The 14,850-nt window shown below is 31.1% G+C and overlaps 2 protein-coding genes across 2 annotated transcripts in view; both read right to left on the bottom strand.

The window, feature by feature from the left end:
• LOC130891158 (putative aminopeptidase W07G4.4) overlaps positions 1 to 158 on the bottom strand; it is a 96,120-nt gene extending 95,962 nt beyond the window's left edge. The window contains exon 1 of the mRNA XM_057795744.1: positions 2 to 158. Coding sequence (XP_057651727.1) covers positions 2 to 15 — 14 coding nt within the window. The 5' untranslated portion in view covers positions 16 to 158. The remainder of the gene's footprint in view (position 1) is intronic.
• Positions 159 to 6,508: 6,350 nt separating this feature from the next.
• LOC130891508 (uncharacterized) lies at positions 6,509 to 12,641 on the bottom strand. The gene is made up of 4 exons (XM_057796307.1): positions 12,453 to 12,641; positions 10,172 to 10,325; positions 6,813 to 7,001; positions 6,509 to 6,741 (listed from the first exon to the last, which is right to left on the bottom strand). Exons 1-4 carry the CDS (start codon positions 12,639 to 12,641, stop codon positions 6,509 to 6,511), a joined length of 765 nt encoding a protein of 254 aa, XP_057652290.1.
• Between the last annotated feature and the right edge of the window lie 2,209 nt (positions 12,642 to 14,850).

The following is a 14,850-nucleotide window of genomic DNA, read 5'->3' as shown; positions in this document are numbered from 1 at the left end:
CCCTATAGGACTCATGTTATCACTTAATATTTCAACGAAAATCGGAAAGTGTCTACGCCGCGTGAAGCACAACTCAGCTGATTTCCTAAATTGTGAATTTCTGTGTATGTGGGGATGAGTATAAACTGTTGGGAGTGGGAACGGACAGAATTTTATTTTAATGTATGGTTTGCTAACACTGACAATAGCGACGTTGCCAGGTTTATAAAATATAAATTCAAAACTTATATTTCAGGTATTTTCAAATTTAGTTGAAATATTATTAGCGGGAAACTTTCTAGTTTACTGGTCAAGAATTTGTAACGGATTATGTATCTCCATTAGATAAGGTATGGTTCAAAAATCATCTAATTGATGATTCAACTAAGATGTAAGAATTTTATATATAATTTTAGCGGGTTGTGCCAAAAATATTCCTTTACTTCCGACATGGAACAAACAGTTAAAAAACGGGAAAGGTATTTGCATACGTTCTCTCGTTCAATAGAACATATTTCAAAATAGTCACAATATTATAGTTTCATATCGGAGTAGAAATAGGAATAAAAGTTTGTTGTTTTACATTTTAGATATAAACGAGTCATATTTACTCCGAAATTTTGATTGTAGTCATGAAGTGAAAATGGACTACATCCGTTTTTTCAGTGATATATTTCTTAAATATAACCTAACGTCTCTCCAATCTTGATATAACATTATTTTTCCCTTCAATTGATTCATACTGTACCAAAATATAATTTTAATTACATAAGGACAGATGTAAAATGTGATATGAAAGATAGATAATATAAAACACAGAAGACAAAACCTGAAATTTTGTTTTATATTTTATAACTTGAGCACAAAGTCTACATATTTTTATCTAAAATGTTTTGATATTTTCCATATCCTGTTTCATATACACTTCTTAATCCCTTCCAAATGTACCAATTGATAGTAGGGTTATTCAATTTCGAAAATTTTTTTTCTGGGTTCATGCAAAATATTAATCTACATATAGAAAAGATTGAGCTCTTAATATCAATTTTACCATTAAAAATGCTTGTAAGAAATTTTTTTTTCAAATTTCTAATGCTCATTTCGTACAAAAATACAAAAAACTAAAGCAATTTCTGCAAACTGATTTGCATTATTGTAAAAAGTGAGTATTAGAAATTTGAAAAGAATAAATTATTTTTACATACATTGTAAATGATGAAACTTTATGTTTAAATTATAAGTACTTAAAATTAATATTAAGGGCTCAAACTTGATGAGAGTTTTTTATTTATATGGAAATTAATAATTTGCTAGAGCACCGAAAAAAAATTATTTAGGAAGTTAATCAATCTGATCGATAGGAATTAATATGAAAAACATTATATGAAACTTAAATACTTGTATCATAATCCGGATGTACTGATATTTCATTGACATGGCAACAGCGTTTAGATAAAACGGTCTGTAACCCCTTTACCCACCAATCTTTACTGCACAGACGCTATCGACACTAAAGTATCCTTGACTGTCTTCAAATGCTTTAGCTACCAAAGACCAGGTGGCGACCTAATCGAAGCCGAAGAATCAATTACAAATTCTACTAATAATTTTGTCATTGTTCGGACAATTGAACAAAGGATATTCATTGATGGTATTTTAGATTTATAATTATTTGGATAAATATTTTGCCTAATCATTTATCCAATAAAAGAGAATAAATAATATTCATAAATTAATAAACGCTTTCTTTCCTCTTGAGATAATAACCAAGTTTTATAATTAATCAGTAAAATCAAATTTTTGCCACAATTGATAACAGTCGATACAATTAGATTAAAGGTTATCAGAGTTTTGTTATATATATATATATATATATATATATATATATATATATATTTCAATTCTTACTCTCTTAATATCCAGATATTTATTACAACCATTTAGAAGATTTAGTCATATAATTATGCTCAGATTTAAATATCACATTATACACTTGAACAACTTATGTGGAAATAAAGAACTTAAATTCATTTAGAGTAAATCGTAACGACTCAAAATACAGAGTGATTCTTTAAGATTGAACAAACAGTATGTCCTGTAGCTTTGGGAGAATCATTCGATATCATTTGAAGGGGACGAAGTGTAAATTTGCTAATAGAGGAAACACTGTAACTTTCATATGCCTGAAAATACATCGCGAATAAAAATGACATCGACAAATTCGATTAAAATACAGCTCACTAAAGGCCAATTTTCTTTATTTTGTTAGTAATCTAAGTCTCCGGAGAAAATATTTTGAGTAGTTAATGAATTATTTGTAATAATCGCCATTATTTGAAATGTACAAATTCAGTGATGTAGTAGAAGTTTGATTCTAAAGACTTAGAAAATTTTCCAGACAATTGATGAGAAAGTCTGTATTTTTCTTTGGCATGGTATAGTATTAGTTTTTAAGTAAGTCCATACATTTTATTGAAAATTGTATCTGCTCAAATTGAGATCTTTCGACCCTGTATTTTTTGTTGTTGGTCCATTTTATCCCTATTTAATTATAGCTTATCACATATTTTTTCAGCCTCGACTATTGTTATCCATTTTTCTCTGACCCACATCTGTTTGTTTCAGTCACGTACTCCCAGATTTTTCATATTTTGCACAATCTGATCTTCCCATCTATTTTTTGGTCTACCAAGCAATATTTTCTCGCTCGGTATCCATTCTATGATTTTCTTTATACCCTGCCGTTTTCCCATTCTTTTAATGTGTCCGTACCATTGGATCCTTTTTGTTGTAATTGTATTTACACATCCTCATTTTCTAATATATTCTTGATTTCATAGTTCATAAGTCCTCTATATTCATTATTTCCAACTTTCACGGGTCCATGATTTTTCCTAATTATTTTCCTCTCATGTATCCTTAGTTATTCTTTGTCTACATTTGTTAGTCTCATTGTCTCTCATTTATTAATGTTGTAAGTATTTTGTATACGGTATTAAGCAAACTAAACCTCTATAATTACTACATATGTTGGGATTTCCTCCCTTCAGTATTGGTATAATCAATCCAGCAAACCACTCTCTTGGCATTGCTTCTGTTTCCCATACTCTTATCTATGATATTGAATATTTTATAGCTTAGGTTATTCCCCCATATTTTATTAATTCATTCACCTGGTCCTCGTGATTTATTGTGTTTCAGTTTGTTGATTATGCCATTACGCTTCCGTCGGTTTTTCTTCATTTTCTAGTATGGTATCATTGTCACTTATATCATCTCTTTTTGGTATCTATTTGCTATCACTATCCACTTTTGAAATACTCCACTCTTTTTCATTAATATTCGTTGTATTTCGTTTTCTACTCTGTTTCTTTATATTTTGATATAATTTCACATTATTTTTATTATCATTTTCGGAGTTGTCCATACTGACATTTAGCCATTTTATTCTCATTGTCTTTATTGTCTTTGTGCTATCTTTTCTTATTTTCCTATATATATTATAATCATTTTGTATCATAGTTCGTAGCAAGTACTACCTCCAAACAATATACCATTATCGTTGGATGAGGCCAAATTGAGAGATCTGAAGTCTCTCCAAAAGTACATCAGCCCTATTACAATAATCCAAGATCTTCGACAGACGTAGGTCCGAATTTGATGAGGAAGAAGTCTCATAAGACTTATTAATAAAAATTATAATTGTAATTGAATTTTGTTTTTTATTTCATTTTTGTATCATGTCTAGTCTTTAATATTATTTTTTCTTGTAAATATAACAATTTTTTCATTAAAATTATAATGCTTAAATGGCCAATCTCCATTGATCCTAAATTAATCCTAAAATATCAAGAGGCTAATGTCCATCAAAATATGGTAAAAATGTGAAAAACCGTCAAAATCAATATAACATTACATTCTAGGGAGAAAAGCATTACTGAATTGGAATCCTAAAAGACGAAAGACCTAAAATCAAGACTATTTAGAAATATAAACCTATCAAAAGGTCTAAGAAACAAATTCTTTATTCGAATTCAGCGGAAAGACGGAAAAGAGGAAAACCTTCAAAGATGTGGCGAGAAGGCATAGATCACAAAATAAGAATACTAGGGCTAGAATTGGCAATAGGCTATATGGTTTTGTTAAAAATTTCCCTTATTTACACAATTAACAATACTGCTCATCCCACTTCAAAAGAGCTATTTAAAAAATCAAGGTTCATTGGAAAACTACAGAGATACTGATCGGTGAAGTTAAAAATGAACTTCTTAACAAGTCTAGCGCGTAGCAACAAAAGGGAATGAATAAATTAATGTATAATTTTTCGTGAATTCTTGCGAAGGGAACCTTCACGGTGTAAAAAAAAGACAACTTCTTGGAAAAATCAATGATCATCAGTGCAGTGCCGGTGTTTTCCAGGAGTATTGTCGAAATAGTTGGCCAAAGCCCGTAATAAACTGATTTTGATCCATCTTTAGTCACACTTCTCTAATGTTTTTTATAATATGATCTCTATATATTTTCAAGTTTAGATGAATCATTCACAAAGGTAGCGGTTTAAATAATTTTATGTTTGATAATATAATATCTAGCGTAATATTTATTAGTTTAATTTAGCTTGTGATTTGAATTAAAGATAATCTTAATTTATAATTTTGCTGAATAATACATGTTTTATACTCATCAAAACTTACTTTAGTATCTTTTGAATTTGAATATTTTGAGTGATATTAAAGTGTTCTACCTAATTCAATACAATAATTGGTGTTGCATAATCTTTTCCCAACAAGGGACCCCCTTTCGTATTTAAAATGTTCGAGGGGGTGTTTATACTTCAGAGGGGGTGCTGGAGGGGGATAATATTTTCATACTGTAAATTGTCAATCTAAGAATAAAAATCGACCTGTTTCACATTTTTTTCATATAGTACATAATAACGATAAAATTAAATTTATTCTATACATATGGACCGCATTGTATAAGATTTCTAATTAATACAACGCGTATATTTTCTGGCCAATATTTAGCAGCGACATTACATAAAAATATACAGATGTATACTGATGTTATTGGTATGCATCAAACTTGCATAATGTTATATCAATTGAGCCGAGCAATTTGATACAGAAGACATATACGATGAAAAATTAAGAATCAAATTGAGACTCCAGAAACCAAAAACTTGACAGTAGTATGGACATTGATTAGGAAGATCGTTTATAATGATGTACATCCCACCAAAGTTGACACATTTTTTAATATCAATGTTGAGAAATATTGCAATGACTGCGCAAAAAATTATTATAAGGAGGTGTGGTTGAAATTATAAGAATTTAGTTTAATATATTTGATAACGAATTTCAATCAGCTTAAGCTTAATATGCTCTATTGGGTTAGTTTCAAAGCTGGTAACTAGCCATACCATCAATTACAGCTCCATCTTATGAAGATAATATTAAACTATTTAATATTGACGTAGATGAAAAACAAAATATTTTCTACTAAAAACTCTACTAATGCTTCTAATATGTCAAAAATGTATTTGTGATATACGATATACGTAAAATTTCTCGTAAGTTGTTTTTAATAAGAACCAAGGATATCCAGTGATTGAATGAATTATAGATGACGAAACTCAAAAAGTAGCTGGAAGAGCGAAAGATTGTGAATCTGAAGTATCTATGGAGATAAAGAAATGACCGTCGCATGAAGAGGAACTGGGATGCAACCATACATAATCGTATAGTCGGTATTACAATTTTTGGTACAGTTGAAGGTCAATTGTCGTTTGGGTTGAGCAAGTTTTTTTGAGTTATTTCATTGAGTGGAGCAATGATCGTGATAGTGGCGACGTTCCGGAAACATTATGTAATTGACAAGTGGCATAATCGTTTCGGATATTAGTGAATTACAATAGCCATAATAGTACCAGCAGGAGTGGTATTGACGACTTTTCTTTTTCTGGCAAATAAAGCATTAGTTGTAGTATAACTCTAATCCTGTTCGGTAGTGAAATGAATTACCGTGGTCGTGCTGTTGAGTTGCATGAGATCAATAACTAACAGGAGCCCTGGGCGTGTTGGCCAAGTTATTCTGAGGAGGATGCAATGTAGAGGGGCTAGAAAGATTACTCTTCTTTCCTCCTTAATTTGCTCTAGCTTTCATGTTAAGGCACTTGAGTTCTTTTAATGAATAATGTTGAAACAACGAGGTGTTAAAATATTAATCAAGTTTCGTATAAGTCTTTTGCTTCGATCCTTTTCAAATTATTTGACTCCTACTCTCTCTTTCTTTTTAGGAAAGATGGAAATGATCTTTTGGTAATATCAAATCAGTTCGAGTACAAAAAGCTTAAATCGAATATTCTAGATATAACGATATTAATTATCTATGGAGATGTATTTCATCACTCCAAATTATGAAAAATATATTTTTAATTGTGTGAAAAAAATGGAAAACAATAGTGTAATCGCTTGAAATAATTTATTAAATAAAAACAAAATAAATAAGGTCCTAGCTTTCAAACTTTTCAAGGACGACTAGTTGAAGAACTGGCAGAAGAGCCTGGATAATATGCGGAATAGGCCAAATTTTGTGCTGGTTCATTTGATACAGTCCATACTCTTTGGTAAGGTCCACCTGTGTTCGGTTCCCAACCAGGCTCATATGAACTTGGTGGAGCTGGGGATGGAGCTGGTGGGGCTCCATACAAAGGTGCTGGTGGCTCTGCGGGAGCCATTGACATCATAGGTAGAGGCATACCTAAGATTTGGGAGAAAGATGTTAAGAGTTGTATGATGAAATATAATTTTTAATTGATAAGTGATAATTACCTGATTTTCCAAGAAGTTGGTAAGCGACGAAACCGATGACAATAATGATTGCTAGTTTACTCAGAATTAGTGCTTTTGTTGCTTTAATAAGACTAAGCTTGATGAAAAGAGGCTGCAACAAGTTTTTCTTCAGTTTTAACAATAATAGGATTGGGAATAACAATTTCTTCTTTAAACCGAGACCTCTTGCTAAAATAGAGTACTTATTATTATGTTATATGGTCAATTAAAATAATTATATTTTCAGATACGTTATATCTCGAACATATTGTGTTGAAAAACATTAATAAACTATTTGGAAAATACTATTTCTAGAATTCTTCTATTTTTGTTTCATAAGTGAAGTAGACAAGTCGTTAATATATTGCTTCCATCTCGATAGTTTCAATCTGTTCATTCATGACATTCTCATTGACACGAATGGTTTTGTTTCCGCAAAGTGCTAAATCTGGTGATTGGATAAGGAGACGTTTTGTTGTCATTATGAAGTTGGTCAATTTTCAGGGATCTTTAACTATATTATGCTTCGCAAAAGTTTCAGTTCCCTTTTTGGAACCAGAGGCTTTACTTGGAGCGAACTTCGATATCAAGACTGGGGTCCCGACTAATCCTCATAATTTGTCGTATCTTTTCTATTTTTAAATTAAATCTTGTCCTCAAAGTTACTGCATTATCACCATGAAATTTCTACAAATCTATCTAAGAAGAGCAGCTATAGTAGCAAATTGACAAGCTGGAATGAGCCTCTAATTATTTATCTCAATACATAATGGTAAGGAAAGTTCTAGTTAAAACAGATACAGTAAATGTTACTATAACAACTTAGTGTTTCATTAAGAAGCAATCATGAAATTATATTGGATTTAATGGATTCTAATATCTTTATTACAATTCGAAATTTCTACTGTTTTTGGTGACAAATCCAAAATACTTCTCAAGTGTATAGATTTATTGATAGAACATTTATAAATATTTTTTTAGTAAGATAAATTCCGAATCTTGACAATTATCAACAAAAAATTATGAATTTGATCTCAAAGATTACTGTTAATTGAATAGAACACGGGATTTTTGTTAAAACAGGATTTCAACTATTATTTTAGATACATAATATTTTAAATTTTGGAACTAATAATTTTTTTGCAATTGCAATTATTGGCTATGGTGCATTCCACTAAGCGTTCACGGCACCTCAAGTACTCTTTCGGGGATTCCACATAGCTACTACGATCGTTAAGTTCGCGACGAGAACGGTCATAGCTAACGTTCACGACGACCCTTGTCAAGAGGTCAAAATTAGCCTTGAAAGAATTAGCAGAATTTGCAAAAGTCAAGCATCGCAGTTTTTTGCTTTTAAAGCATTCTTGTCATGCACCACCAAATATTTTACTATCGCCGCAGAAGATATTTTGATTTCACTTTAATGTAAATCAGTTAATCACTCAACTAAAACATTCACATTCTCAATTATATCATAACCTCTTAAAACTTTCGCTTTATATCTTTTGGTTTACTATTCGTTGATATTTATCTCAATGCTCAAAACGCCTCGTAAGTCATTCCACTTGGGATCACGATTATAACGCTTTGGACCTACTGGAAACGAGAAGATCGTGGTCGTGAACATGATTGTCGTGAGTGCGTAGTGGATTGAAGCCAAAATAATAACTTCTTCGAATGATTCTCGAGGTATCGAATAAATTCAGGCATAAAAAATATGACGTGTGGTATAATTTCTTTAGGATAAAAAATTACAATCTACATCTAAAGCAATGTACAAAGAAAGAGTAATAATAAAAAATCTAGGATACATAGTCAGCTATTATGAATTAGATCTGTTGTTTTTAGGATTAGATTCAATGTACTGAAATTAATTGAGAAAATAATTTCAATGTCGTGATGAATAAGAAACCAGAAGACTTTACTCGTATATAATATAGAGAAATATTCAGGACCTCAAAATAGAAAACTAACATGATATGGATATCAAATGACAAAAGAAGCAAAAGTCAATAGAGAATAATGCTTTTTATCCTTGGCACGAGAAGTCAATGTGAAGCAGATACGTAAGAAACGTATATTTTGGTGTCTATGAGTATCATCACACATTTCAACGCTGTCATTTTATACAATATTCAAACTTAAAATAAGGGCTGCGTTACACTTTTTATTGGATAGAAACCTATGGAAATATATCGACAAGTGGACTCCCAAGCATGGTGACTGACAATATGGTCTTTAATATCGATGAAAAGATGCTATTAATGTATTTACGCTAAAGTTGAATCCATGAAATGGTGCCATGGAGGTCAATTTTCAAGTATGTTTCATTCTTACTATTATATCGATCATAACAATATTACATGTCTTCGAAGTTACTGCATCACCACCATGGACATATACGTGGACACCACCGTTTTATAATGACAGAGGTAGTTTCATTTACAGGATCTATATTTTCATCAGACAAAGACGTTATCCCATACTTAAACACATGTTTTGAAAAGACAGACGGCAACTATGATTTGTAAAGGTTATTATAGAAAAAGAATGTGTTGTTTATTTGTTAAGTCGCTAGCTTTCTTTACAACCTTCGTACATGCTCGGAGCTTATTAATTGAAGTAATCAATTAAAGTAATGAAGTGCCATTCAAGGTAGAGATATTGATCAAATTTAGATATGATGAGTTCAGCTTATCTATATCGGGTGAATCAACTAACATTTGCATCAACAAATATTTCGAGTAAGTGCAAATTTTTGAAACATGGCGATTGTAATCTTCGAGGAGACTGTTTCCAAATTTTGTCTCCATCCTCTACCTCCCAGAACTACCCCTATCAAATATTACATCATTACGAAATTGTTTTATTGTTTATGAAATCCTCTTATTTTTGTATAATGGATTTGAAGTTCTTTGTTATGGATGGACTATAACATGTTTTCTGAATTTTTGGGGTCTAATAATGAAATTATTCATTTTTCAAGGGACTATAGGGATGATAACATCTTAAAAATTAGTGAAGAAATAGAGTTCCCTAAATTATTGTTTAAATTTGAACATATATTGAGTAATTAGGGGTTAATATTTTCTTTTGGCCTTCATGTATTGACAAATTCTGATATGATTAATGGAATTATCATGTTAGTTTGAAGTGGGAATTCAACTAAAAAAAATAAGAATAATTTATATCACGTAATTATCAAAAGATGTATTAGATAGTAGAATCACGTATTATTCCGGGATTTGATGATTATATATAACAAAAACCAAATTTAAAAAACTGTAGTTAGAATTAGAATAATCTAAATAAGAAAAAAATAATTATTAAATTCAATTGGTTTGAATTGGATTTATTACCTTCATTGCTTGCATCATTAGAAACAATGTCTAATCCATTTTTGGGATTGTAAACAATATCGGTTTGTTCCAATATGGGCTCTGGAACTCTTAGTCTGAATTCATGTGTATCTAATACTCTTCGTACTCTTTTGAGGATAGCAGCGTCAAGATTCTAAAAATATTTTCCCAGTTTACTATTTCATATCAACACAAAATAATAACCATCACATGCATTTATACAGCCCCATGTTTATTGTGTGGACATTTCGATCTAGATAGATAGAATGTCTTTTGTATAAAATCATTCTTTCTCATTCATCCCAATCTAACTCACCCTTCAATTCCAAACAAATTTCAGATAATGTGAACTGCAAAAAGCTGTAATGAACTGAATAATGTTCATGAAAATTTTTCAACACACCAGAGATCTATCTTCATTCGTTACTCTTTATTTGAGTTTACATTTTTTAAACTGATATTCTTGTGGCAGTATCGAATTGTTGATAGTGATGAAAATACAACTTTATACAAATGTAGGTATTTTTTCGATGATTTATTTCGCTTACGAATCCATTTCGCTTCTTCCGGAACACTTCCGAACTGGTCCATAATTTATTCCAAAAATGGAATCGTAAAAGTTAACAAGTAATTCCTGCATATTTAATGGAAGCATCCGGAATATTATTAATTCATAGGTAATATATTTATATAAGTGATTGTGACAATTGAAAAATGAGAACAGCTGTTCCAGTATTCATTCATTCCAAATTAGCCTTTGACACAGTTGTTAGAAGAGGAATGACTACAGAAGTTCACAATGTATAGAGGAAGAAAGTGAGAGGACATTTTGAGCTCAGCACTCAGCGCTCATCATAATAGTCAATATATGCAGAGAATATGAGCATATTTGTATAATTATTGTAAGAACCATGAAGCATTGAAGATTAGTAGCCCATTTTAAGATATTATATAACTATGCTAACGATTATGTGGCCGATGTAGCAAAGCAAAACGATATTATATTAGAAAAAGTAACCATGTGCGATTATCTTCAAAGTATGCTGACAGAAAATGGGAGAACTCTTTCAAAGGTGGCAAATAGAAATTAACTACGAGATGTACTGAATATAATGACACAAACCGCAGTACAAGATCAATCGTATCATAGATCATAGAAGAGTAACGGGATAAAGAGGGTTGAATATTTTTTATTTGGATATATAAGTATAATAATTATTGAATTCAGGTAATTTTGGATGGCCCTAATATAGCAATAGTTTCCTCTGCAGATCTTGAGTTTGTTTGCTTTTAAAAGGAAATGTTTCGTGTATATGTGAGAACAATACATATTTGTATTTTGTTAATGTGAGATGTGATAATAATCCTCTGAAATACAGGTGAATACAGATTCAGTTGCATTATTTTCTGTAGTTACCAGGGAAATGAGTGGGACAGGATAAAAAAATTGATATGGATGGGTAATGAGAAAGATTTTGTAACTGGAAACTTTAGGAAGAAAGAAGAGAGAAATGAACATAAATCAAATAATTGGTGGGAAAAACGAAAAAGATTGAAGAAACAGAGGAATATGAGAAAGGACAAAAAATACAAAATAATAAATGGGTACACAACTGACATCTGAAAATATACAAGAGAAGAATTGTCTATATTATATAATGTTCATATGTTTTTATTATCCATTGATAACTCCCTTTGCATACGAAACCACTATACAATAATTTGAGAAAATTGAATGAAAAATCTAGGAACCCTTTCATCATCATCATCATCATCATTATCATCACTTTTCACTTTCACAATATAGGAAGTGCGAACATTAAAATTATTCTTGAAAACATAAACTCAAAACGAAAAAGAATTGATTGAAATTGGTTTATTTCACTGTGTGATGATTTGTACAGAACTAATGAAACTGATGGAAGGTTGAAAATCACAGAATTTTAGTATTATGGAGTGTTATGGAACATAAACAATTTAACAAGATTATGAGAATAGAAGTTATGACACATTAAAAACGAAAGCGTTCTCGAAAAAATATGTTTAACATGGATTTGGTGCAAAAATAATAATTTGTATTAATTTTTAGTTAGAAAAACTAGTCAATAAATGTGACGTGCGTTACTACAATTGGGGAATTATTCAATTTAAAGGGAATAGAAGTAAAAATAAAGAGTAGAGATTATTTCTTTTTTTGTTATTGTCCTATTTTCAACTTCACAAACAAATCCATACATACCGTGTTTACCAAAATGTTAATCACTATTCACAAAAAAATCACCTTAGTATTCTGAACATCGCTCTGGATGTGGAGTACATTATTCAGGTATCCCAGAACATTCTGTTTAACACAGTCCATTTCAATACAGTTGTCTAAAACTGTAGAAACAAGTTCATCCCCTGATCTAGGACCGCCTTGTCCAGTGACGTACACTGCAAATAATGTAATTGGAACTAAGTACCTCCACATGTTGGCTGAAGAATCAACGAAATTAATTGATGATAAATTGACATGGGCGCAGTTATATACAGAACATTATAGCGGTCAGGGGACGATTGTGATGGAATTTTTAATCAGTAAATTGATTCTTGTATGGATTTCTTTTTGTATTTGGCGTTGTTCCGCTAGTAGATCCGGTCGTTATTTGATATTCCGCTGGAGTATGGAAGTATTCACTTTTTAAAGATTCGTGTGTGGAATTAGGTTGGTCGATCTAGTGGATGATGAGTGAATTTTGAATTTGTTGAATACGGAAAATTGAAAGTCAATTAAGTTAACATGTTTATGAAAAAAAAGTTTATGGTTATATACAAATATTAATAATTCTCAGATGAATCTTTTCTAGGTCTCAAAATGGAGTTTATTCAAATTTGAATATTTTGTTGGTATAATTAATTATAAAAAACATGCATACCTTGTTGTAAACTGAAATTTTCTAATAAATATAGCTAAATAATCCCTTTAAAGCTTTCTAATCAAAAAAAAATAATATGGAGGACAAATTGAGATTAAAAAATTTTCCACCAAAGGAATATTATAAAGAGTGAGCCTCAGTTCACCTTGATCTGTTTGCTGAAACACAATTTTTGTTCACGGCTACATTTTCCGATATAAGTATTAGTCCCATCTCTAATTTGCTGAATATGGAATATTCCAAATTAATCAATTTGAGGTGTACTGAAATTAAATTAGAAGTTCTGGTACACAAAAAACTTTGGACTTTTTATATACGAGGATGTATTGATATCTAGTTAGTCTAGACCAGTTCCATGCATAAACAAAATATTGCGTTACCATAGCAACGAACAATAATTTATTAGAAGTGTCTGTGTAAAGTTTGGCGTCAAAAAAGTAAACCGGAGTTATACAATAAATTAAAAGAAAAAAGATGTCCACCGAAATTGTGGAAATCGAAAAATTGGAGTATCGAGCCATCATCAAGTAACTGTATTTAAAAGGGTTAAGAGGTAAGCAGATTTACAAAGATATGGTTAATACCCTTAGTGATCAATGTCCTTCGTATGTGACCGTGAAAAATTGGACTGCAAGCTTCAAAAGAGGTAAATTTTCCATTGAAGATGATGACCGATCGGGAAGGCCAGTTTCTGTGTCAGTCCCCGAAAATATCGAAATGTTTGAATTTTGATCAAAAACGTGCAAGAGTAAAAGCATCGCGTTCGATCTGTGCACCATTTGAAAACGATGTCGACTTCTTAAATCGATTTTTTACTATGGATGAGACTTGGGTACATTTCTAAGATCCAGAAACAAAGCAATAATCGAAGGAATGGCGACACTCTGGTTCTCCAAGCCCTAAGAACTTTCGTATCCAAAAATCTGCTGGAAAAGTTCTTGCTTCAGTTTTTTGAGATTATAATGGAGTTATTTTGATTGATTTTTTGGATAAGGGTAGAACAATAGCTGGAGATTACAATTACTATTCCACATCACTAACCACTCTACGGAAAAAAAATTAAAGAGAAAAGACGCGGAAGCTATCCAAAGGTGTTTTGCTTTGCTGGACAACGCCCCTGCATACAAATCTTATGTTGCCATGCAAAAAATAATAGGAGGTAATAAAAGCTGTGGAGGTCTGGTTTGCAGAGCAAGAAGAAACATTTTTTTAAGGTCTAGATACGTTGCAGGTTCGCTGTAATAAATGTATCCAATTAAGAAGAGAATATGTTGAGTAATAAAATATTTTGACTTTGAAATTTTGTTTGTGGTTGAGCCGCTTAAAACTTTCTACATCATTTTTGCGGGGTATATCAATCCCATTGTGTATTTATTTCTGTCCTCAGTCTTTCCTTTCATCGCTTGTTTACTATTCTACGCAGGTCCTTTTCTACTTCTTTTCACCACTCTTATATGCACCTAACTTTTCTTCTTCTATATCCTAGATCACATTGCAGCACTGGAAAAGGCACTGTGCTTTCATTTGCTTTTCACAGATGCCCTTGTCGTCTTATGTTTTTGTGTTTTAATCTTTTATTTATACTTTTCATTCCAAATTCATCTATTATTTCATAATCCATACGTTATCTGAATTCATTCAGATGACGTATTCATTCATTCATTATTTATTTGGATTCTAATCTATTGTTCTTAATATCCCTCTTTCTGCTACTCTCAAATTTTTCTTTCCTCATTACTATTGATCATTATCCCCAAATATTTC

This window comes from Diorhabda carinulata, chromosome 3, assembly GCF_026250575.1.
Source record: "Diorhabda carinulata isolate Delta chromosome 3, icDioCari1.1, whole genome shotgun sequence".
Classification (NCBI taxonomy): Eukaryota; Metazoa; Arthropoda; class Insecta; order Coleoptera; family Chrysomelidae; genus Diorhabda; species Diorhabda carinulata.
This window is presented reverse-complemented; position numbering and strand designations above follow the sequence as displayed.